This window comes from Ursus arctos, unplaced genomic scaffold (assembly GCF_023065955.2).
Source record: "Ursus arctos isolate Adak ecotype North America unplaced genomic scaffold, UrsArc2.0 scaffold_25, whole genome shotgun sequence".
In the NCBI taxonomy this organism is placed as follows: Eukaryota; Metazoa; Chordata; class Mammalia; order Carnivora; family Ursidae; genus Ursus; species Ursus arctos.
In genome coordinates, this window is record NW_026622930.1 from 34,497,203 (window position 1) to 34,522,916 (window position 25,714).

General features: G+C 55.5%; 1 protein-coding gene across 1 annotated transcript; it reads left to right on the forward strand.

Moving 5' to 3' along the window:
* Positions 1–1,472: 1,472 nt before the first annotated feature.
* RAB15 (RAB15, member RAS oncogene family) lies at positions 1,473–23,757 on the forward strand. Its single transcript, XM_026486835.4, has 7 exons — positions 1,473–1,646; positions 17,372–17,432; positions 18,240–18,300; positions 18,761–18,838; positions 19,535–19,624; positions 20,802–20,867; positions 21,030–23,757. Exons 1-7 carry the CDS (start codon positions 1,523–1,525, stop codon positions 21,186–21,188), a joined length of 639 nt encoding a protein of 212 aa, XP_026342620.3. The 5' UTR covers positions 1,473–1,522; the 3' UTR covers positions 21,189–23,757.
* Positions 23,758–25,714: the final 1,957 nt, after the last annotated feature.

A 25,714-nucleotide genomic window follows, 5' to 3' on the forward strand; every position in this document is an offset into this window, starting at 1 on the left:
CATCCCTATTTTACAGATGAGGAAACTGAGGCATGGAGGTGTATGGTAACATGCTCAAGGTTGCACAGCTAGTGAGTGGAGGAGCTGTGGAGTGTGCCCAACTCCAGAGACCCCAGCACGCACCTGAAACCCAGTGTAAATCCGGTGAAGAAAAATACGCCTGGAAATCTAAAAACTCTTAATGGAATTCACGGGGGTCCATTTTCTTAACTTTTTATGTCATCAAAGTAGCTATTAGGTTCAGGAGTTTTTCCTCTTTATTATAAATTTAGACACATTGCCTGAAATACAACTCTTCAAGTCAAGAAGATGGACTTACTGTGTTCCTTAACCTACTACTGAAGAATATATTCTCTTATCCAATACTCAGATACACACTTTTCATCACTTTTTAAAGATCTAATGAGCTGGGCTTGTTCACCCCTAATACTGTTTCTTAGGAATACACAATTTTCTAGACTCCAGAAAACATGAATTTGCCTCTCTCTGGTGTTAACACATTCAGTGGTAGTAAATTAGGTCTTGAAGGAGGCCCATGCGTTCTTTGGTGTTATGGGTGTACACCAGCTGAAATACTCCGTGGTCTGAAATAAGGTATTGGCATCCTGAGCACCTACCCTAAGCATCTTAGACCCAAAACAGATACTTTTGCCTGTCTGAAGGATTGTGCATTCAGAAGTGTTTTTATGATCATCTGTGTTCTTTCTCATCCTAGTGGAAGAGGTCAGCAGAAATTTTACCCGTTTAAATTAAAATTGGGATGAGGGGTTGGAGGAGGGCAGACACCATCACACAGGGTTACCGGCAAGCCAGATGGTAGAGAGAGAGAATTCTAGCAACACTCTCGAGCGTCCCTGGAGACAGCGACTTCAAGAATAGATGGGTGTTTGAATGCAGACCCTGATCAAGGCCTTCCGACCTGGGGTGAGCCCAGGTGAGGACCAACTCTGGGAGGCCCGACCCGGCTCCCGCAGGGGCGGGGTGCCGGGGCGGGGTTAGCAGGGCCAGGATCGGGATGGGATCTGGGGAGAAGTGAGCAGACCCGTAAGCCGAGTTTGGTAGAGGTGGGCCGGGTGGGAGCTCACCTCAACTCCCGCATTCGGAACGTCCGCACCTTTTCCCCGGGGTCGCGGGTCCGTCACACGGGGGTTGGAGGGGGCTGGGTTCCAGCTCCCGCCGGGAAGCGCGCCCGCCTCGCCCCCGCCCGGCCCCCGCCCGGCCCCCGCCGTGGGGTCGCCGCGCTCCGGCGCGCGCTCCCCGCCCCCTCTCCCGGGACGCCGGCGGCGGCGGCGCAGGGGAAGGGGCGGGCGGGGGCCGCCCTCGCTCTCTCCTCCCACCCGCGCTCCCGCCGCGCCGCGCTCCCCGGCCCCGAGCGAGCGGGCGAGGCCGGCGCGGTGGCCGGCCCGGCTTCCTCCTCGCAGCCCGCGGCGTCCCCCGGCGGGCGCGCGCCGCGATGGCAGCGGCCGAGCGGGGCTGAGCCCGCCGCCCGCCCGCAGCCCCCCGGCCCGCGCCGGCCCCAGCCATGGCGAAGCAGTACGATGTGCTGTTCCGGCTGCTGCTGATCGGGGACTCCGGCGTGGGCAAGACCTGCCTGCTGTGCCGCTTCACCGACAACGAGTTCCACTCCTCGCACATCTCCACCATCGGTAAGGGGCGGTGGCCGGAGGGGCGCCCCACCCTCCCCACCGCCACGGCTGGCCCGGGCGGCCTCCCACCCCTGCCCCTGCCCCAGCCCGGGGGAACCGTCCGCCTGTCCGGCTGGAGGCGTTGACGCGGGAGGCCAGGACCAGGGAAGAAATCCCGGTGAGCGGCCACCGCCTGGGGACTGGAGCCGCGGGTCCGGGCGGTGAGGGCGTCCCTGCTGTTGTCCGTGATTAGGGATAGGTTCTCCGGCCTCGCACTGGGGAGCCTGCCCATTGGAGCCTAGACAACCGGGGTGCGTGTAGGCCTGGGTACCCCGAGCTGGGGCAGCGAGAATCATAGCCACTGAAATGACTTCCCCACACCCCCAGGTGGAGAGGGGGAGGGGAAGTAAAGCCTGTGCTCCGGAAGAGGGGTTCAGGGTGGAGAGCCGCGTCACTGAGTCACTGGGTACCCTCAGTTCAGGGGTGACCCAATGTGGAGCCAGGAGGGGGAAGACAGGAGGAAGGGAGGGGCCGAAGGGATCGAGTTTCCAGAGCACAGCTGGTGAAGGTAAGCCGCAAGGTGGGACACCTGGAGGAGGGCACAGGTTCAGGTTCGGTGAGCGTGTTTGCGTTTGAAAGGGGTACTTATCAGCCAGCTCCAGAAAAACAGTTGGCAAAAGATTTGTTTTGAAGGAGGCTGAGGAGGACGAGGAATGCCAGGACTACTGTCCACACCTCGGAGTCAGATGGCTGATAGAACCTACCTTCCAGAACATGGCTTTGATATGGCAGTGCTGGAGCCTGTGCTCAGAGGGACGAGATCTGGTGGCTTCCCAGACTGGACTGTGATGGCATCCTTTGTTATGGGAGGGGGTGGGTAGATCCCGTCTGAGGGGGTTTCTCCCCCGCCCCCCCAGGGGGACCTGAGGGACCGCCTCCTCTGGGGGGGGGGGTCTGAGCTGAGGGAATTCCCCCGCATCTAACAGCTTCCCCCACTGTTGCCCTGGAGGAGCCTCAGCACTGCCCGGGTCCCCCCTCCAGTGGGTGAGAGCCCCTGCACTCAGCTCCCACTCCAGGCTTCCACCCTCCCTCTCAACACACCTTACTTGTCAAAACAGAAGAGGGAGCAGGGAGAGCCAGGAGGGACAGAGACTCGTGGTTAAGAGGCAGTCTGTGTTGTCACAAAGGCCTGGAGACCTCACTTTGGGACAGTGTGACCTTGAATACCACTTAAGCTTTTGAGCTTGCATTTCTCATCTGTAGAATGGGTATAATAACAGTACTTGCCTCCTGAGGTGCTCTAAGGATTAAATGATTTTATGTTTGTAAAAGCACTTCACACAAAGTTGGACACTAGATAACTAGATAAATGCTAGTTATTACTGTTGTCATTGTCCTTGAGCTCCCGGGGTCTTGTTCCCTCCTTGCTTCACTATCTTCAAGGAACTTAGGGTGAGGGAACAGATACATCCATCTTTCTCAGGGGAGCTGTGAGGCCAGCTACTAGGAGTTCTGGAGCTCAGGCTGGGCCACTGCCTGGATGAGAGATACCTGTCTGGAGGGATGGGCCGGGTACTAGACCCGAGGCAGGACTGCATGCCTCTAGGGAAGCCTCAGAAAGAGGAGGCACTGGGGAAAGGCCTGGGAGTGAGCAAGGGAGGGGCTGAGGAACCAGATGGGATATGGGGACGGATTGCGGGCTGGAGGGCAAAGGGCAGCAGGGTAGCGCGTAAGGAAATTTTCAGTGGCTATTTTATGGACAGGCTTGATGCCAGGAGCTGCTGAGGTATCACAGAGGACTGTGGGCTTCTGGAGACTGGGGGAGTGTGGCCCCCAGACTTTGCCTGATGAGCAGTAGTTTGCGCCCTGGTGTTCTGGCCACATTTCAAGTCCAAGGAGTGACCGAGGTTTTTCCCCTGGAGCACTTTATTCATCCACCTCATTTCAGAAGCTCTTGGGCTCCTGCTCGGCGTTGTTAGGGGAGCTAGCTCCCGCAGACAAATGAGAAAACCGATGTTTCTGAAATCCCAAGTTGGCCCTTCTGAGGCTTATGTTTTCCTTAAGTCCCTTGCCCCCAAGGTCTCTCCCACCTTGTCTTCTCCCTTTTCGGACACCTTCCTCCTGCTAGAGGAGGGGCAAATGTGCAGTTTCCCTTCACAGGTCACAGGGACGTCCTCAGAGTCCCCCTGGGGCTGACCACTTTTGAGGCAGTGAATCAGCGAGATGAGTGGGGGTCTCACTATAGCACATTCCCCATCCCATCCCCTCAAGGCCCTTGGTGTATTGACCTAAAACCTGAGCGGGTGCTTCCTCTGCTTCTGATGGTTGGGTCCACCTTTTCCCAGGACGCAGAGGACTTAGGAGCTTGGTCTCCATGGGAAAGAAAGAAACCTGTCTGTCTTCACACTAGCCTTTTCCGATCTGCCTCCTGGGCTTCTTGAATGCGTTCTGTTTGAAGCTCCCTGAGGCTCTTGTGATTCTACCTCCTCTTGGGCATGTTTTTCAGCAAAAACCATGACTTAGGGACAGAGCTGGATGGTCAAGAAAAGCTTTCCCTGCAATGACCCAGAAAGTTTCCCATGGAGTTAGAAAGGGCAGCCAGGAAGCAAATCAAGGAGCCAAGAAAATGGGTACTACCAAGTCATATTAATTTATCCATTCAGAGAAAGTGCACGTGTCCCGTGGCTGGACTCAGGGCTGAGGCCTGGAGATTCCAAGATGAACACTACGCGTGGCCACCTCTCTCAAGCCGCTCCATCCACATTCTTTTACCATGCTGGACATTGATCTAGGCACCTCTCCCGGAGCGACTTTGGTGAAATGGGGAAAACGAGGCATTTCACTAGTTATTGCCAAGACAGAGTTCAGATTCTTGGATCACGTTGATGTGACCTGGGCTGGCACTTTTGTGATTTACTGTTGATGCCATTTACTCTAAGGGCCTGTGGTGTTCCAGAGAAGGGCCTGCCAGGGAGCAGTGAGGAGGCCTCCCAGGCCGGCTGAGGCACTGACTGCCCCTCTTCTTTTTAGTCAGCAGGTAGACAGGTGGCTGTGGGCTGGGTCAGTGCCATGAGCCAGCCTTCCCCATGTGGCTGTGCCGACCCGGACGGGGTCGTGTACAGGTGGGCAGCCCAAGCCTTAATGGCTGGTTCCTCACCCGTCAAACTAATTAATTAAGGATTCACTACAAAGCACTGTGCCAGGCATTTTAGAGACATTCAGTCCACCTTTTCCTGCACACAGGCAAAAAGAGCGAAGGCCACAACAGATCCGGAAGCACTTGGTGAAGCAGTCCTCACACGTGGGGGATGAATTAGGATCATTTTTACTGTTACGGAGCTCTTGCTGGCATTACCAGCAGCTAAAGAAGGATCCCAGGGTGCCAGAGGCAGCCAGTGACGGGGAGGGGACAAAGAGTGCTAGTGCTGTGACTAAGTGCTAGAGGAGGCCAGACAAGAGGAGGCCCTGCTGACTAGAAGTGGCAGGGAAGGCTCTAGAAGGAAGGAAGGCTGAGGGGAGGCCTTGCGGTGTGGGCTGCTTTTCAGTTCCTGGAGGGAAAGGAGCAGATGGAACACCAGGAGCAGAGACGGCCGAGGTGGGAATCCAGTGGGCGTTCATGGGATTCTGGGCAGTCTGACTAGAACAGAAGGGAGGTTTTAGGGGAAGAGTGAGAACATTCTTGTTTATCTCTTCCAGACTCTACTTTAAGGGCGTGAGGGTGAAACCAAGTCTTCTACCTCTGTTTTCATCGTCCTTATATAGGGCCAGGCTCGAGCTTCATACATGTGGTTGAAGTAATGGATGGATGAGGGCAGAGGACATTGAGGGCCTGGCTAAGGAGGTGGGCCTAGGGCCTCAGCCGTGGAATAGAAGGTTCCTGGGCTGGGCAATGACATGGTGACAGTGGCACTTAGGGTACTGGCTGGGAGCGGGAGTTAAAACTTGCAGCAGGGAGACCAGTCAAGGGCTGTGGTGGCAGCTCTGTTCTCTCTGCCACACACCCCTCCTGTGGCCACCACACCAAACTCCACACCGGCTCCGAGTCTCCGCCCCCTTGGGAAGTGGAGGGAGTTTGAACCAGCCCCGCTGGCAACTTCTCAGAGGGCCTCATGTGACCTGCGCTGCCTGCCCGGGCAGGGAGACCAAATCCCAGCCTATGTGACATCCACGTGCAGGGGGCCTTTTGTTCCCTTTCTACGGGGTGGCCAGGAGCCATGTGAGCCTCTCCTGAAGCTGATGGGAGGGCCATCCTCACTCTTCCTGGAGTAACGGGGTCACATAGTCTCCAGACCTTCTTGTTTTAAAGGCCACCTGGGTTCCAAGGAGGCTGCGGTGATTTTCCGGTCTGACCGGTTGAACCGCGCTGTGGCTTCAGGGCTGCTTCCTGGGGCTGGCTTTGCTGCTGCGGGATCCCCTTTCTCTGAAAGTTTGTCGGAACTGGCTTGGGCTGCCTGGGGCTAGGGCTGGGGTGGAGGGTACTGAGGGGGAGGGAGAGGGCTGGGGGGGCGGCCAGGGGCATGGATCCTGCAGCGGCGGTGGAGGGACACCTGCTCCGGCACGGGGTGCCTCCTGCAGCTTGGGGGAGCTGTGCCTGCTCTGGGCGAGGGGCGTCTTGCTGCAGGAAGGCCGGGAAGGGGAGAAGCCGCAGGGGAGAATGGAAAGAGCACTGACTTGCAGGAGAGTCCCATGGCCTCACCCGGCTCCGCCCCCCTCAGATACTTGTCTAACAGCGCTTTCCTTTGTCTCCCCATCTGTAAATTGAAGAGAGTAACAGACTCTTCCTTAAAGGTCATTGCGAAGATTACGGAGGCTAATGGCTGCAAAGCACTTGGCAGAGCCCTCAGATGAAATGGTAGCTGCTGTGATTATATGACTATTACCATTCTTATTCTTATTGTTATTCCTAGCTCATAAGAAAGTTGTAGAGATTAATAAACTGTCAGTGATGCTCTTCCAGGCCAATCACTCACGCACTCGGTGATTTGGGCTCTATTTACCGAACACCCCTGAGCTAGGCACCTGCGAGGAGCTGGGGATACAGCAGGGAGCAGGCAGGAGCCGGGGCACCAGCTCACTTCCAGGGGGTTGCAGGAGCAGGCTCTGGGTTTTGTGTCAGCTTTGCTGCCAGCCCCCCCACCCTTGCCCCAGCAGTGCGAGGCTCTGGGAAGGAAGGGTAAGTTGGGGAGGAGGTGGGAAGGAGAGGAGGGACAGGTGACCTGAGAGCATAGTACCGAGGGGGGAGGGCTCTGCCTGGTGTCACCCCATTCCGCACACTCTGTTCCTGCAAGGATGTGATCCCCGAGAACAGCTCTGAAACCCTCAGAGGCTTTCATTTCAGCTGCTCTGCACACCTGTGCCACCTTCCCCGCTCTGCAGAACCACCCCCGGCTTGAGGGCCCAGATTCCTGCCCCTTCCCCCCTCCTTCCATTCTCCTCCTGTTCTCCTCCCATCCTCCCCCACTCCCCAGACATCTTGGTGATGAGCTTTATAGCATGAAAGTCGATATTTGGCCATTACCCTTCTACCCTGATTGCCAGTTCTTTCTCAGAGTTCCTTCTTCTGTAATCTAATATTTGTGGCTGTTTCCCTGTAAAACTGCCAGTTTTCTGCACAGGCGTGTGACCTGTCCTTGGCTCTCCTGCCTGGGCAGCGTGCTTTGTCGTGGGCCACGGGGCTTCCTGGACGTTTAATTCCTCGGGATTCATCATCAGCCTGGTTTTGTGGCAGGGGAAACTAAGGCCCCAAGAAAACTGATGGCTCACAGCTTGCATGCGGGTGGCCCAACTTTGAACCACCTCCTCTGCCGTTTCTCCAGACTGGCTTTGGGCATGCCCTTGCTCATCCCAGAAGACCCTTCGACAGGCTGCCAAGCAGCACCTCTCTCCAGTGAACCAGACGTGTACCTCCCCCACCCACCGAGAGCTCTGGGATGGCGGGACGCATGTGCCTCTGCTGTTGGCCAAGTGGGCCTCCTTGACATGACCCGCTGGGGAACTGTCAGGGGCTAGGATTAAGGAGCCTGGCTGGGGGACCCTTGAGGGTAGGATCTGAGTGTTGCCCTCATATTACTATTTGGAGAACATATTTGCTGAGAACTCAGTGACTGGGGCCCTGTAATCTATAGAGAAGGCTGACAGTTGGCTTCAAAATGTGGGTCATCCCCAGATCGCTCTCAAAATTTTTTCTCACTCCTCTTTTCTCCTAGGATGTACTGACTTCATTCATTCACTCTTTTATTCTCTCACTCCCCCACACATTCATTTTTTCTTTCCTTTATTCAATTTTGTTGAATAATATGTATTATTATATCTGCCTTCTGCCAGGCAATGGGAACGTGAAATGAGTGAGATGCTGTTTTGCCCTCTGAGAGCTCACAGTGCAGACAGTTGGGAAGTCAGGCATCCAAACAGACAAGCAGAAGGGTATGCAAAGCAATGTCAGCATGCTCGGGGGTCACAGAGCGCTGATGAACTCCTCCTGGGTTGGTTGGAGAAGGCTTCACAGAAGACGTGACATTGGAGTGGCTCCTGGAAGACTGAGTGAGGTTCCTCAGGGGGCAAAGGGTGGGGGAGGAGGTGCTGTAGAGAACACTTCATGATTTGGGGTTTTACTCTCCTGCCTGGCTGGGCCAGCTGGTAGTGGCGGGCCACGGTCATCGATCCTTGCTAGGAGATAGCTTTGTTGGCCCTGTGTGACGGCAGACACATCTGGAGGCCCTGCCCCCTACAAGATGCTTGCTCCTGAGGCTCCCAGCCCCAGTCTTTGGGAACCTTCTGCTGCCTGTCAGCGTGGCCCTGCCTAGGAAGAGACTCAGGAGGAGGATGGAAGGGTGAGTGGTCAGTAGCTTGGCAGGCCTTGGCTGCCTCAGCAGTGCCCACTGACCATTCAGTAGCAGGTTCCGAGAGGCAAGGCCCAGGTCAGGGGTGTGCCGGAGGGGAGCAGGATAGGGTTCGCTGGAACACACAGCACATGTCACAGAGGCCCTATGTAGGTCTTTGCACGTGGCAGTGGGAAAGGCAAGGGGAAGGGAACTGGCGTGTCCTGAGTACCTACTCAGTGTACCTACTGTGTGCACGGGAACAGTTGTGCTTTACCCATATGAGCCATTCAGTACAGAGATCTCATCATAAAGTGGGGGGCAACGAGTCCCCAAGTTGGCCCCAAGTTTGAGAATTTTCTTGGTACATTCTTCAGGTTAGATCCTCCAAGCAAGTTTATATGTATGTGCACATATGAGGCTGGGTCCCCCTGAGATCCCAGAGAAGGGGAGGGCCTTGCTGGGCTTCTACACACACACCCCGCCCACCCCAGCCTCTATCACAAAGGAAAGAGCCATGTGGATCCCTCTTCGTTGCCTCTTCTGAGGTACTTCAATTTTGACTGGAGTGTGTTCCTGCCTGGGGCCCTGGTCCCTCAGATCTTTGTGATGGTACCTTCTTGTCCCTTAGGTCTCAGCTCAAATGTCACCTATTTTAAAAGGTCTTCGCTGACCAGCCAATCTAAAGCAGCTTTCACACGGATCTCCTCACTGTCTACTCCATTATTCTGCTTTTGCCCCTTAACATCACTCTGAAAGTATTGATAAGTGTGCTTATTTTCTGTCCTCCCTGCCAGGGGCTCTAGAGTGGGGAGCACCTAAGCTCAGGCCCTGGGAACAAGCATTCCTTCCAGCCTCATGGGACTCCGTGTTTGACTGGGAAATCCTTCTACGTGGTAACAGCCCTTGGGTTTCTGGGCCCTGGGTTAACAAAGATTGGCCCTTCAAGATTTTATGTGAAGGTGGTAACCTCTAGAGTTGTCCTGGTCCCCATATCACCTCTGATCACATTGAGGGAGTGTGTGTGTGTGTGTGTGTGTGTGTGTGCGTGCGCACACGCGCGTGGTATGTGCACGCACATGTTGTTTGCATCTTAAAAAAGAAAGAGAGAAAATATTCTGAAATCTGCAGTCTTTCTTGTGGGTGGCATCTGATCAGAGCCACTGACTCAGTGTCCTAGGGGTGAAAACACAGCCTTGAGTTCAAGGCTCAGGATTCTGTCTGCCACACACCAGGGCCTCCTCTTTTATTTCTGCTTCCCATCCCTCCCAGAGTGAAAGGGCGCGAATGCTGACTAATGCATTTGCTGAGAGAACCTGGTGCCTCTTCTCCCCAGAGCGAGGCCAGCGTGAGGGACAGTCAGTCTGCGAGTGGGTAAGAGGAGGAAGTCAGGTGGCAGCGTGCAGCCCAGCAGACAGTGAGGCAGTGTCCCCAGACAGAAGGAAGAAGAACGCAGCCGGTCGCAGGTTTGGGGCAGAGACACTCTCCCCTCTCCCTGCACCTACCTGGCAAGAGGGACTTTTGTCTCTTAGCTCACCTTCTGTATTGTCCTTGTCCCCCTTCTTCCCCTCATTTGTCCCTCAGCTGGGGGAAGATGGCATCATTGTTCTCTGGGTGGTAGGGGTTTTCTCTCCTGCCGAGAGGAGAGGGTTTTGAGATGGGGATCACTCTGATGCCTTATTTGGGGTGGCACAGTCAGGCGGCCACCTCCTCGCTGGGCCTGCCTTTCCCTAAAGCTTGTTTTGGGGTTGTTCAGGGTGACCTCTTTGGAGGTGACCTCCTGCCCCGTGAGCCCCACATGTCCAACACATGCTGGTTTCCTGCCGAGGAGGGGCTGGGGGCCTTCCTGGCCTTGGGCACGGTAACCGGAGCCAGTGTGGCTCCCGGGATTGGGTGTCTGCCTTGGGTTTCAGCTGTATCAAGTTGTTCCTGTCGTGGCGTCTCGCTGCTGATGAAGAGGCCCAAGTCACGCTGCTGGTCCTTCGGGCTGCAGTTGATCGGGGCGATAACAGTGGGCGCCCAGAAAGAACCTTATTTCCACTGGAAACATGTAGCCCTTGGCAGGCAGGCAAGCTGGCCCCTGACGTTAACCCATTAGGTGCTGGCCTGCCAAGATGCACACCTGAACTTTGCCAGAATTAGGTTGTAGGCAGACTCGGTGGGGGTGGGAGGAAGGCATATGGGCTCCGTGGTGGGTGGCATTTTCTCTTTTTGTTGGAACACTGTGACTTAGGGCTGGCCCTTGCCTCACCTCCCTGCCCTCCTTCCTCTCCCCAGTGTGAGCCCCTCCTCCTTTCCAGAGCCCTGTCTGTTCCCCGCACTGTGACCCTGGGCTGCCTGATCCCCTTATTCCCTAGGGAGCTAATAGCGTCTTCAGCTAACATTTCATGAAACTGTGTGTCGGGCCCTGTGTTATTGGCTTTACACCTGCTCTCACAACCCTCACAGAAAGTCTCTGACATCCGGGATCGTCATTCCCATTTTACAGGTGAGGAAACAGCAAAGGGAGGGTAAGAAGACCGCACAGGCAATGAGTGGGGAAGGCGGGATGGGAAGCGAACTCTGACCACGCGATTGTGTTCTTACCGCCCGCGCCACTCTTCCTCCAGGCTTTCTGGGGCTCTCTTTGGAGGCAGCTGGTGATGAGAAGGGGTGTTCTTTCCCCTGAATGTGCCCTGTTCCCTTCTTCCCACAATCTTCGCAGCCCCTCACTGCTAGACCGAGGGGGCAGTCAGCGCGCTGCAGTGTTACCACCCCCGGTGAGCCATCTCCCCTGTCCTGTACCTCTGTCCTGCTCCAGCCCCCAGGACCCAAAGGCCAACCTTGTCCCTCCCCCTGTTCTCTGACAGTGGCCCTGTCACGGCGCTCCACACTCCACTGTGGCCTCACCGTCTCCGAGGGTTGCTGCTGGAGAAGCAGAGGCTGTCCGTACGGACTGAGAACAAGCAGGAAGGCCAGAGGCCGTCCGTGTAGCGAGGGCAGCACTGTCCACAGTCATCGGCAGGAGCCACTTAGCTGAGGGGCTTCTCTTGCCGATGCCTGTGAGGCAGTCACATGGCAGAACACATGTCGCTGCTCTTGAGCCACGGGTGCCCACCCTCCTCACGCTCTCTGAGCCACTAGTGGAATTGCTGCTTTATGCCCAGTGCTCTGCTGGATTGGAGGCAGAGATTTTAAAAACAAAAAATCTTGTCAAATACAAAATATACTCTCTGGCCCTTAGGTACTTTGCATCTAGTTGGGGCTAGAAGACAAAAACTAGGAGGCGGCAACAAGCAGGGAATTTGGGGGGAGTTTCCCTCCCAGGCCCGTAGTTGAAACATCTTGCCCGCCTGCCCTGGATGGGGGGATGGTGGGGGCATTAGGCAGCAGCAGACAGACACAGGATGTAAATCCTCAGGGAATCCCCAGGCTCCCTCAGGCTTCACTAGGGAAGGCAGGTGTGCTCTGAGGTACCCATGGGCTGGAAGGTGGGGTCTGTGCCAAGATCCAGCACCCCCAGCCCCCATTCTGGCCAGTGCATTCTGCCGCTAGGCATCTCTGCTTCTCTGCACACCTGCCTCATGTTCCTCTTGTTACCAGCTGACCAATCCCCTCGGCACCGTCTGGAGGGAGCTGGTTTGATCGGCTTAGCTAGATCCCCTTGCCTGTGTTGGCCAGGTCACCTTGGGGGTCCCCAGCAAGCCCACTGATGGACCAGCGTCCTGTGCTCCTGTGGTCAGATAGTCACCTCTGGTCCAGTTAGGAGCTGCTTCGCCACAGAGAACACACTGTACCCAGCCCTGCTTCCCTGAGCAGAAGCTTTGGCCAGGGCAGTTCCAGCCAGAAAAGGATGCTGGGTGTGGCAGACACCATGACTGGCACATCCCAGGTGCTGAGAAAAATGGTGCGCTGCTCACTGTGCTTTCCGTACTTGGTTGGCAGAGGGCCCCCTCTTCCTGACTTTCTCTCCCAGCGCTCCCCGCATCTTCAAGAACGTCTGCTGGAGTGGTGTGGAGGTGGTGAGCCTGTTTCTTCACGCCACGGTGTTCCCTGTGCCTGGGGACAGTGATGTGGCTCGGTGAAGGTGATGCGTCTGGGCTGAGCGCCATCCTGACCTGTCTCAGGGACCAAGGGGTTCCCGAAGCTAGGTGATGGTAGGCTTGCTCCCCGAGTGCCCAGGGCCTAGCTTCTAGATGCCTCATCGGAGCAGAACAGGTATGGGCTATGCCCGGCAGTAAGATTCCGCAGCCTGGTCAAGGGAGCCGTGCCCCGGGTGGCTGCCGGGAGGCCAGTCCTCCAGTTCTGGCTCAGCCGCTGGGTGTGGGAGCAGGAGGCAGTCACCTGGCCTCTCTGCGCCTCCACTAGTCAGCACCACTCTTCCCCGCTTCCCTTCGCAGGGCTGGCTGGAGAACGGAGGCCTCTGGATTCCTTGGCTAAGGGGCGTGCTGCAAGGATCATTGTGAGGATAATGGAGTGGGTGTGGTTCTGCCTTGAGATGGGCTAGACAGTGGTTCTCGAACCTCAGTCTGGGTGGGCCTGGGGAATGGCCTTTCTAACATGCTCCCTGATGACATTGATGCCGGTGCCCGGACTCGCAAGGGCGGTAAGGTAGCAAGGGACTAGACCCGGTAGCCCTTTCCACATCAGGGGTTCTCCGGGCTGGTTTGCCCGGCCGCCGCTGGGAAGCGGTTATTCAGCAGAGGGAGGGTAGGCAAGTGCGTCACATCCACGGCCTGATTCCTATCCCGCAACAGCCCTGAGGAGGCCAGTGCTGTTCTCATTCCACAGGTAGAAAACTGAGGCTCGGAGAAGTGGAAAGTTGCCCAAAGTCACACAGCAAGTGCCAGAATCTAGATTCAGACCCAGGTCTTTCTGATTCCAAGGCTGATTGATGGATAGCTCTTTTCCTGTATTACAGCTCAAACTTTCCTCTAAAAATCCCCCATCACTCTGTTAAAAGTACAGGTCTCTGGCCCTTGCCCTCAGATTTGGATTCAGACGAGGCCAGTCAAGGTAGCAGCATTAAAAAAAAAAAAAAAATCAGCCCAGGGGTTCTAAAGCTGAGCTCCTGCCAAGCACGCCCGGAGAATGGGAGCTCGCCCAGGCCGCCCCAGTTGGCACTCCAGGTGCAAAGCTGCAGCCCACACCTCAAACTGCAGCATGACTAGAATCACCTGGAGGGCTTGTTAAAATACAGATTCCTGGGCCCCACCCCCAGAGTTTCTGATTCCGTAGGCCGGAGGTGGGACTCAAGAATTTGCATTTCTAATAAGTCCTGGCTGATGATGATGCTGCTGCTGGTCAGGGGACCACACTTTGAGAAGCACGGTCTAGAAGCTGACTGTCGAAAGTGGGGTCTATGGGCCAGTAGCACCAGCCTCAGCTGGAAGTTTAACTCAGCATCTCGGGCCTCATCTCACAGCTACCGAACCAGAGTCTGCATCTTAACACAATCCCCAAGTGGTTTGTGTGCACTTTGGCGTTTGAGGAGGGCTGCCCTGGGGGAGCCAGAGAGAGGACACACAGGGGATGGATGTCGGGGGAGAGCATCTCTCCTCCCCATAGAGTTTGGAGATCAGCAGAAAGGGGCCAGACCGTTAGAGGACGAGCACCCAGAGGGGGCTGATGAGGGGCTGAGAGCTGAGGCTTGGGAAGGAAAGAGGCCTCTTCCCCCAAGGAAGGCAAAGAGAACAGAGGCCCACTCTGAGGAAATGAGGTGGGCCTCAGGAACGGCTTCATCAGGCAGCATTCGGCTCACCCCTGGAGAGTGGAGAAGGAGTTCTGTTGAGTGAGTGGCACTGAGGAGGGGGAGCACGGGGGCTGAAGCCTTCAGGGAGGGGACGGTGGCTGTGGGGAAGGGGATGGGGGGACACACCTCCGTATAAATGGGGTGACAGCAGCTACGAGGGCCCCACTGAGGTGGGAAAACGAGTCTGTGGGTGACCATCCAGGCCAGCGTTTTGACTGCCCTGCAGTGCTCAGCAGCAGAGAAAACTAACAGCCACATGGGGGGATGGAGGGGCCACAGGCATGGTGGGCTGTGGGTTGGTAGGTGGCCGCGGTGGGAGGTCTAGGCTATGGGACCAGGGAGAATAGAAAGAATAGAGTCCACTAGAAGGTCACTGGGCTGTTCATCTTTTTTTATTAAAAAAAAAAGTGGGGGCGCCTGGGTGGCTCAGTTGGTTGAACGTCTGCCTTTGCTCAGGTCATGCATGATCTCAGGGTCCTGGGATTGAGCCCTGCATTGGGCTTTTTGCTTAGCAGGGAGCCTGCTTCTCCCTCTCCCTCTGCTGCTCCCCCTGCTTGTGTGCTCTCTCTGTCAAATAAATAAATAAAATCTTTTTAAAAAAAAAAAAAAGGTGCGTGGGGGAGGAAAATCCCTCAAAAGGCCTAGACTTACTGAGTTTCTTGCTTAGTGCCTATGAATAGACAAAACGAAAGCATTTTCCGAGCTCCACAGATTTTACTGGGTGGTCAGGAGGACCTAAGTTGTAAGAGGATGGGTGCAGGGGTGCTGTGGGCCCCCCAAGTCCCTCAGCCCCAGTCCTGGCCACACAGCTAAGAAGTGAGGAAAGCGGGAGAGGGACTCCAAGCCCGGTGCTCACTCCCAGGGTAGCTGCCTCTTCTAACACCTGCTGACATTCTCGGGCAGAGTCCCCTAGTGCTGGGTGCTCCTTCCCGGCTAAGCCTTGCTCCAGGACCTAAGGGAAATCAGCATAGTTAAGTCCTCTGTGTCTAGTTCATACACAGCTCTCATTCCCCCGGAGAAGCAGTGCTGGGGGTAGCACGAGCTCTGGCATCAAACAGGCCTGTGTTTGAATCTCTGCCACCTGCTGTGTGGACCTTGGGTTAGTTATCTTATGTCTCTGGGCCTTTGTCTCCTTTCCACTAAGCTCTGTAAGGTCAAGGATCCTATGTGCTTTTTACCATTCTGTCTGCACCTAGTACTGTGCAGGGCACATAGTAAGTTCCCACAGAAGTGTATGGAATAAAGAAAGGTAGAGCCTTCTGTCTCCATCCCTGCCACCTTGTGACCTCTCTGCACAAGGCACTGTCCTGGACCAGGCTTGCTGGACTAGTATGATGCGCTAGGTTGATTATAAGATGAACCAAATTGCTGGTTCTCCTGGGAAGCCAGCGCTGGCCCATGAAAGAACAAGAATTTCCTGATTCCCTTCGATGCCAGAGATGGCAAGAAGCAAATTCTTGATGACTGTCTGTCTGAGGAGGGGGTGAGCACGCCCCTGCCCCGACCAAGGCCCAGTGCCCCCACCCTTGCTTTCTCCACACACTCGGAAGAATGGCTGCCAGACATTCCCCATTTGGAAAAGTACAGCTCAATAGATATGAATCAGCTTGGGCAGGCGAAAAATGATTCACATCTGACCGACTTGATCTAGTTTGGGTTGTCCATTCTGAGTCGTTCTCCCCCCTCCAGTTAAATGATGATTGGTCTTGATGGGGAGAAGGAAGGGCCTGAATTTAATCTGTCTGTATTTGTGGAAGCCTGGGGACAGGCCGGAGAAGGGGAGACATGTTCCCAATGGTAAAGAACTAATGTTGAGGGGTACAGCGGTGGTGTTGGGGACTCTGGTACCTTCGGGGTCTTTGGGGCTGTGCCGTGCAGCCTGGTGACTTCCGTCCGTCTGGAACTCTGCCTTGACCGTGTTCTCCACCTGAAAACTGGTTAATGATGCCCGTTCCTGACCTGTCTCCAGGGAGTACACGAAGACTTAAGCTTAATTAACCTACTCGCTAGAGCTCTTGCATCACCAGGCACAGTGCCCGGGCACAGTTGGGGCTGGGAAGAGGCGTGGTGATAAAAATGTCTCCCCTCGTCTCCGTCATCACTCAGATTCAAGCCTGTGTGCTGCGGGTGCTGCTGACTCCTCCTGCAAGTTTCCCCAAATATGTTTCTGCCTTGGGCTGCTTTGCCAAATGCCTTATGTTTCCTGGGTCTTGTGGCAGCTGAGCTCCTCGAGCCCTCGGGCAGATGAGCCCAAGAAGCCTGTCAGTCCTCCCGTCCCTCCTGCAGCAGCATGCTGCGCCACTGCCCAGTGCTCCGGTCGCTGGTCGTCATTTACAAGCATCCACGACGGACCAGAACTGTACAGGTTATAGCGGTAACTGCTGTCAACTGAGTATCTCCCAGGTGCTGGGCCCTGTATCTCATCTGGTCTTCTCGTCCACCCTCTAAAATGATTGGTGATGTTCCCATTTTACAGATGAGGAAATGGAGGCTCAGAGAAGCAAGTGTCCCAAGTCATAGCTGTGACTGAAGTGGCCAGAGTCAGGATTCAAGCTCTGGCCTGGCTTCAAAGCCCATGCTCCTTCTAAACAAAGGAGTACACAACAGTGCCTCCTCCGATAAACGGGGGAGTCAACAGCAGAGCCCCCAGGCCTTCTGGGGGGGGGCTCTGCTAGGGTCCCCGCTAGGGACCCTCTCCAGGGTCCGTGTGCCTTCCCCACATTCAAGTCAGCACCACATCCCCTCTCAGTTTTTAATAAGGCAGAGAAAGAAAAACAAACAAACAGGCAAACTAAGTAGTTTGCTGTTCCTAAGGGTTGGAGTTCCAGGGGGGATATATAAATACCTGAAGTTCTCTCCAGCAGTGTAAATAGGAAGACGTCACACTGAGGAGAGGGAGACACATTTGGGGGCTGAGTGAGGCAGTGATGGAGTGGATTCCCCCCTACTCACTCTGCCCTCCTCCTGCATCCCCCTCCCCCCACCCCTGCCCTTTACTGCCAACAACTCTCAGGTCAAGGAGGAGGGGAAGCCCCAGATACTTCCTTAGGGTCAATCTTTGGCTCAAGAAGGCCTTTACCTCATGCCATCTTTCTGCCATGTTAAGTCATAGGTAATCCAGTGCGAGTGCCCTGGGCCTTTATTATTCAGTCTCCATGGTACTCTTTCTAACTTCCTTGCTCTCTTCCTTTCCCCAGGCGTGGATTTTAAGATGAAGACCATAGAAGTAGATGGCATCAAAGTGCGGATACAGATTTGGTGAGTTGGGGAAGAGACATGGGGCTGTTCCCTGGCCGCCGCTGCCATGTGTGAGAATCCCGAAGCTGCGTCTGGGATTACTGGCCACCCCTTCTAGGGAGAGAACCAGATGTCTCAAAGCCCACCTCCTGCTCCTATGAGCCTTAATCTCTTTTTCTTAGGAAACTTCATGGGATTGGCCACAAGTCACCAAAAGGCAGGAATTAGAAGGAATTGGCAAACTCACGAGTGGGGGGTTGTTTTAGGATGAGGCTTTGCCCCTGGGCCATGCCGCAGTGCATAGGAGGGAGGGTTACACCCCATAGTGAGGATGGGACCCTGGGGAGAGATCCCCAGGACAGCATGGTGCAGTTCACACCAGTGGCCACAGGGGGCCGCTGTGGCTCTCTGGCCTGAGGTTTCTGCAAAAGCAGCCTTCACGAGCCTTTGGCGCTGCTTCCAGTTTGGAGAATGCTGTGGACGTTGCCTTGAGAGGCCCCACCGCGACCCGAGGTGGAGCAGTCCAACCTGTCTGAACACAACGGCCCAGTTCTAAAGAGAGTTGTCCAAAGCTCGGTTTGGTTTGGGGCTCCTGGCACAGATAGAGTTGACAAGGCCCCCATAAGCCCCGTCAGCACCAGATAATCAGGCCTCTCTCCTGCATAGTTGGGTATGTTCAGACCCCTTTGGGGATCAAAACTCCTGACTTTTCACCCTGTAGCTCCCCAGTTTTTCCTGCAAGGACACAGGGTCTCCCAGCTCCGTTCATCCCTTCCCCTCTGGCTCCATAGTCCCTGGTCTTCTGACGGCCTGGCTTTCTACCTGCAGGGACACGGCGGGGCAGGAGAGATATCAGACCATCACGAAGCAGTACTACCGACGGGCCCAGGTGAGCTGCCATTTTCAGGGTTTGGAGGTGGGACGCTGCCGTCCACACATCTGGCTCTGAGCGCTTGAGATATTTATGCCACCGCCTCCCAGAATTGGGCCCTCGGACTGCCTGCTGGGGAGGGCCACCGTCACTCACTCGTCAATTATTCTCTGAGCACACACCACAGGCGGGTCCCCCAACCTCTTCCCCACCCTCCACCCTGGGCCAAAGACCCCGGTCAGAAGATCTGGCGCCTCCCTACCTCAGGGAGTTCTGTGATAGGCCTAGGGCACAATAGCGTTGGGGGTATGAGAGAGGAGGAGAAGTTTCTGGGTGCCGAGGGAGCCTCATCATGCTAAGCAGGGAGAAGGGAGAGTGGGAGCCCGCATTAAGGTACCACAGCTGCTTCTGGACCCGTGACGGTGCACTGTCTCTGTGATCTACCTCCCCCGTCTCTCTCTCCTTCTCTCACTCTCAGGGAATATTTTTAGTCTACGACATCAGCAGCGAGCGCTCTTACCAGCACATCATGAAGTGGGTCAGTGATGTGGATGAGGTAGGACATGCTGCCTCACCGCTGGGGGTGGGGGAGGGTGCCTCAGAGGGGAAGGCAAAGTGAGGGCCAGATGGGAAGGGCTGAAGCTTTCGGAGTTGGTGAGCAAACACTCCCAGGAAACCCTGCCTTTCCCAGCCCTGGATGAAGACCTCTGGGTGAGTAAGACATGGGGAAGAAGCCCAAGCTGCCACTCCATCCATGCTCTGCACCCAGCCAGGCCGCCATGGCTGTCTCTTCTTGGCAGTGAGTTAAGTCAGAGCCTACCCTGTGACCATCTGCCTTCCTGAAATCTCAGGAGCAGGAGGAGTCGTGAGTCTGGGGTTCTAGTCCTGGCTCTGGAGACTTGGGCAAGCCATTTGAACTCTCTGAGTCCCCAGTTTCTCCTCTGTAGAATGAAGGGGTGGGCTTAAGTGCGACGTCCTTGCCAGGTCAGATATCAGCTGTCTGACCCCAGGAAGTACCAGTAGTAGCCAGGGTGTCTTCTACTCTGAGCTGTCCCCATGACAGGCCTCTGGGCCCCGGGGGGTCAGCCGTGGTACTTGGGAGGGGCTTGCACCTCCGCTGAGCCAGCCTGCTCTGTCCCTAGGGCTCTGGAGCTTGGTGCTGGTGTGGAGGCCAGTAGACTGTATGGTGGGGAGTTGGGGGGGGGGGGGGGACACAGCACTCACTGGGAGTTCTGCCTGTCCTGGTCCCCAGTATGCACCGGAAGGTGTCCAGAAGATCCTTATAGGGAATAAGGCCGATGAAGAGCAGAAGCGGCAGGTGGGAAGGGAGCAAGGGCAGCAGGTAAGCGGAGCAACTGGCTGAGTCCGTCCCTCGGGCCTCCTGTCGTCAGGGCCAGTCCTGAGAGCTGGGACCCAGGATTCTGTCCACGTCCTCAGGCACCCTGCACCTCCCACAGTTCCCCAAGGCTCCGGGCGAGTTGCCATCCTTGAGAGTTTGCTTTCTGTCCTTTGGGACAGTGATTTGGGAGCCACCCTGAAACAAAAACCTCTCGGGCAGCCCCTCTCCCAGCTCTAAGGGCCCCAGAGCAGGATTACCCTCTGCTAACGAGGTCATCCCAGTGTTCATGGTGAGGAAGGGCTCCCAGCTACTGGCTTCCCCAGCAGCATCCGGGCACGGCTACTGTCTACAGGTATCCCAGCCCTGTCCTTATACTGGGAAGGGGTAGGGAGGAAAATAAAGGAATAAAGGGCCCATGGTCGGAGAAGCCGTGGGGCAGAGAGGGTAGGAAGGTGGTGCCGAGGGACACTGCCCTCCCAAAAGACAGAAGGACGGATACCATGGAGACGAGAGTCATTCACCCACTCTGAGGACCTCGAGAGCTTTTTTCTCCCTCTTTCTGCCCAAAGCCCTTAAAATAAAATGGATTTTTGGCATACAAATACAGGGTCATTGAAAAATCTGAAAGTAGAGGCAAACCGTACTAGAATAAACCCTCCTAGAATAGTATGTATCGAGCACTGTACGTATGGCTGGTGCTAAGCAAGTGCTTTGAGATGCATGACCCCTTTTAGTCATTCCATGACTTCTGTTGATAGACACCGTCGTCCCCCTTTAACAGACGGCAGTGTGGGGCTTAGAGTCCGTAACTTGTCCAAGGTTGTACGGCGCTGAGTGGCGGCACTGGCGTCTAAGGCTGGGTCCATTTGACCCCAAAGCCCGTGTTTTTCATTAATTCCACATCTTGCACAAGATTTGGGGACCTTGGTCTCCTGATGCATGATGGGTGTGTGCTGGGGGCAGGGGTGTGTGTCCGCGGGGTGTGGGTGCAGAGTGCGGACGGGGGTTTGCGGAGCATCTTCTCCATTCTCGGCTAGCCCGTGTCTTAGAAGTGACCTGCTATGAGAAGCTGTCACAGCTCAGCATGGGCTGTGAGGGCAGTGGCAGAAGTGTGTGCCAGGTGCTAGGGGCACCTCCCTTCCCTTACTGACTCCCTTTCAGGAATGTTCTTTTCTTGCAGCTGGCTAAGGAGTATGGCATGGACTTCTATGAAACAAGTGCCTGCACCAACCTCAACATTAAAGAGGTGAGAGCCCCGCAGCCCCCCGCTGCCCTACCTCTGTGGCCCAGTCCCGTGGGGTGGAGCAGGCAGGCCGGGGGCGGAGGGGAGCCGGGGTCAGATGATGAAACCCCTCCCCTGGGGCACATACAGGGGCGCCCCACTCACCCGCCACCCTTGGTTTCCCAGTCTTTCACGCGGCTGACGGAGCTGGTGCTGCAGGCCCACAGGAAGGAGCTGGATGGTCTCCGGACATGTGCCAGCAATGAGTTGGCATTGGCTGAGCTGGAGGAGGAGGAGGGCAAACCTGAGGGCCCAGCGAACTCTTCGAAAACCTGCTGGTGCTGAGGGTCCTGCGTGGAGCACCCACCGATCCCCCTCCCCTCAGGAGGCCTGTGGCAGACAGGGAGTCCGGGCTTTGCCCTGCTGCTCCTCTCGGGTGGCCCTGTGGAATACCAGTAGCTGCTACTCCCCTGCCTGGCCCTGAGAGCAGCCCCGCTGTCATCTCGGAGCAGCGTCTGCCCCCTGCCCTCCAGCCTGGAGGGGCTCCCTTCTGCCTGTTTCCCCGCCACAGGCCTGCCACGAGCCCCCATATGCTACGGGCACGCTGTCTCGCCGCCCCAGGCTCCCCAGACACTGGCTCCGTCTGGAGTGAGGCCACTCTGAGGCTCCTCCTTTCTCAGTGCATCTTGTCTCCTCTCTGCTTTTCCTCTCTTCCTCCCTCCTCTCTTTCTTGTCCCCTTCCCCCCTCAAGTGTGTTCTGTATCAAAGCCCCTTGCACCTCTTTCCCTCTCTGCCCCGCTGTGTGGCTGCCAGTGCAGCTTCTTTCTTTCCTTTCTTCCTAACCCTGTCCAAGGGAATGGACTCAGGCTTATGGGGATATTCCATACTCTTCTTCTGGGAGAAGCCCCCACCCTGCTTTGTGAAGGGGCCAAGGCCTGCGGGGTGCTTCTTCCTATCTTCCCCTCCCCACCGTCCCCTCCCGTGTCATGGGCCTGCCTCGCCAATGATTTGGGAAAGTGGAACACCAAGGTAGGAAGGAAACACCAAACTGGTGGTCCTCAAGACTGGGGCCGTCCCCCCTTTCCCTGCCTGCCCCCTACCCTCCCCCCAGCTTTGGCCTTGCTTGGCTGCCTGCCCACCTGCCTCTTGGGGAAAGTGAGCTCAGAAGCAGGTGCTTCAGAGAAGAGAAATAAAAGGTTGAGGGGAGGCAGGAGTAAAAGGTCACCTCCATTCTCTACCTCCCATGCAGCGTGTGCACAGTTTCTCCCCACCTGGGCTCCTGAATTTAAAGATGTGTACCAAGGCCTCAGGGCACTGCAGGGGTGAGGAAAGCCCAGGGAGCCAGTGATGTTGACGGGCCAACCACACACCCCAGGAAGGGGAGTGTTTGGAAATGAAGGACTAGCCCCTGCATATCAGGTAAAAGCGAGGGAGAGGAGGCCAGAGACAGCATTTTGCAGACCAGAGGGGAATATGGCAGCAACTTCCCTTTCCGTGTAAGAAGGGCGTTTCCCCACAACCCCCTGGCACGTGAGAGGTGATGTAACCACTGAACCCAGCCTTCAGCGCTCAAGGTTTTCCTGAGACTCAAAGTCTGTGGGAGAAGGGCAGGGGCTTCATGGGGAGAGAGAGAAAGAAGGCCCTGGGTAGAAATGCTTGGTGCTGTTCTCTTCAGCCTTCTAGACAAAGTGCTCATCTTGCCCCTCTAGCTCCTTGAAGAGGAGCCAACTGCACTGTGGCCATAGGAGGAGGGAAGCGGACTCCTTCCTCCAGAGCTCTTTGTTCAGGAAGAAGTTTCTTTAACCCCACATGGCCCAAAGGGGGCTTGAAGGAGGCACTTTAAAGAAGGGACAGGTCAGTGACAGGCCCTGGGGGGGTTCCTCCCCACTTCCCAGGGCCGGAGGCTCATTCTTAAGCTATGTATTAGCTGTGTCACATGGCTCGGGCTGGAGCCAAAACAAAGACTCGAGCACTGAACATTCACCAACTAAGGCCCAAAGTCAGGGCACACATGTGAAGGATTAAGAGCCCCACTTCCTTGTTCCTCAAAAAAAAAAAAAAAAAAAAAAAGGGTGGGGAAGAAATCACCAAACCTTTCCTCCTGACTCTTACCAGAGCAGGAGACGGTAGCTCAGGGTGTAGGACCAGGGACTGGCTCACATAGTGTGAGGAAAAGGAGGACAGGAGAGTTATAAATTGTTAGCTCATGAGAAACTTAGATAGCGGACTCTTTAGGATGAAGTCATGACTATGGCTGGGATGCTTCCTTGAGGACTGACTCCTCGGGTGTCAGGACACAGCATCGCACCAGGGGTGGGGCGACGGTAACGCCAGCCTGCGGGGTGCCGGCCGCCAGGGGCTCCAGAAAGCAGACGTTGTGCTGGGCGTCGGCTCCAACCTGTGGATCAGTGTTGCAGTGTTCCCTGAAGATCCAGCAGAGCGTTATTGCCTTTCCCTCCTCACCCCCTCGGGACACAGGGACTATATTTTTACTGTACCTAGGGGTTCTGGAAGGGAAAGCACGGGGTGGAGATTTTATGAACCGATGAGCCCCATCCACCAGGGCCACAGCTGGGGAGAGCTGTGGGAGCAGGAGGGTTGGAGCTTTAGGGCCAGCTACGCTCACCGGGTATCGGAGTCGGCGTCTCATAAACTTCTCCAGTCCGGGAGGTGGCCTGGGATCTGGCCTTAGGCCCAGACTGTTGAGCAGGCGCTCCTGCCTGTTTACTCCTCACCACCTCTGCACCTGCTGTCTTGAGACTCAGCCCAGCCCCCAGGCATTCCACCTGCTCCCAAGCCCCCACCATCTCCCTGTGACGGGTGAACTTCGTGTACTGTGTCTTGGGTCCAATATATGAATTGTGAGCAGGGTTCATCTATTTTAAACACAGATGTTTACAAAATAAAGAATATTTCAAACCACAGGTGTGCCTGCCTGTATGAGTCCCTAGGAGGAGTTTTCGCTCAGACCTTGGCAGTTAAGGGGGAGGGGGAGAGGCAGTGCTGGCAGAAGAGGGTCCAGAACCTTAGAAAGCAACAGCAGGAGAATCACAACAGAAGCAGCAAGGCTGTCACCTTCCTTACTGGACCTTTCCCAACGCCACCTGCAGGGGAGCCCCAGCAAAGCCCCTGGCGCTCTGCAGCGGGCCTACAAGTACAGAAAGAAGACGGCGTCACCGGCAGGATGCCAGATACCTGTGTCTGAGGGAGTCTTTAAAGCCAAGAAGGTTCTCATCCGTCTGAGATGGAACAGGAACAGGTCTCCCTGAAGGCACCAGGAGGGATTAAATCTTTCAGAAGTTTGTCCTAGCCCTGCGACTGGGTACTCCAGCGAAGTAAGGAAAACTGTTATCTCGGGGGCCTGGGGGTGCCAAATACTATACTTTGGGGCACAGAGTTGACGGAAGAGGCAGAAAATGGGAGTCAGGATAGATGAAGAAGGAAAGAGTCAAACAAGACGGGCAATGGTAGCCTAAGATCTTAACCTGCACTTTACAGTTTATGGAGAACTTGCAATACTTCATCTCTTCCATCCTAACAATCATCTCTGTGGGAGATAAGGAGGGTGATTACGGAGAGGTGCCTAAGGGCCACGAGTAGCAGCGGCAGAGTCCTGGCCAGAAACATCAGAACTGAAATCTCTGGAGCGAAAAGCTTTAGCATCTCTCTTTAGAAAAATCTCGATAAGCAATTGTCATCTGTAGCCAGAGTGGAGAACCACCTACCTAGACTTGTTGCCTACTAAGCCAGTGCAGTTTCCAGAACCACTGTCCCTGTGGAAAGCCATGGGAATCACACACCTGTTAGTGCATGTCCGAAGTAATAAGCTTCTGGAAAGTGGGACAGTTTGAGGTAAAGTTGGAGACAAAGGTGCTTTAAGAGAGCCCATCAGTTTTATTCAATCGTGAAAGGTGAGAGCCTGCATGACAGAGGGTCCTAAGTTGTTCTTGGAGAAAAGGGATGTGTATCCCTGAGGAAGAGGGAGCCCCCATGAGCCCCCAGCTCAGGAATTCCATGGTCTTCCTGGACAGAGGCCCAGAAGGGCAGCCAATATGAGGTGTCCAGATGCCTGGGAGTCCTGGGGAAGCTCTGGGCATGCAGGTAAGTCTGGCAAGGTCACGTTGAGGTTCAGCCCACTGGCAGGGCCAAGTTCTTCTGATGCAGTGGCCTGGTAGGGACATTTATTGGCTGTTTCTAGGAACTCTACCCGGTCTCATCAGGGAACATACTTCATACTGCATTTCCTGCCACCTCTTTTAATGGCCAAAGATTCCATTCCCACTCGAGTCATGGAGGCTTGTTTTGAGGGAGCAGCCAGTGGGGACATGGGTTCTGACGTGCTATGAACAGCCACAGAACAGGTTACAAAAGACAGAAAAGCTGGGCACTCCCTGGTGAGTAGTTCCTCCATCTTCTCAGCAAATCAGATTCTCAATACCAGCTGCTCCCAAGCCTTGCTTATTCTTTGTTCTAGAAGAGAGTTCCCAATGGATGTGTACCCGCGAAAACACTCTCGAGTAAACATTTGCATTGTTACTGAAGTAACACTCCAAAAATCCCAAAGCCAGGTCAAGCCTAAATGCCAGTCTTTCTGATGGTGAAGTCTAGACATTTTTTTAAAAATCGGATTTATTGAGCGGGTGGGTGCTTGGAATAATGAAGTGAAGCCCTAGGCCTTCGCTTACATCCTCAGACGTCCTGCAGTACGTTCTGTGGCTGGTGCTGAAAACCTGGGCGGCTCCGCTGGGTTTAGAACCATAAGAGCTTTGACTCCCTGAACCCTTCCTTCGGGGAGGGGAGGGTAATGGGCAGCACAAGCCTGCTGGGAGAAGTCTTTGGGACTGAGCCTTTGTCTGAGACGAGGCAGGTGT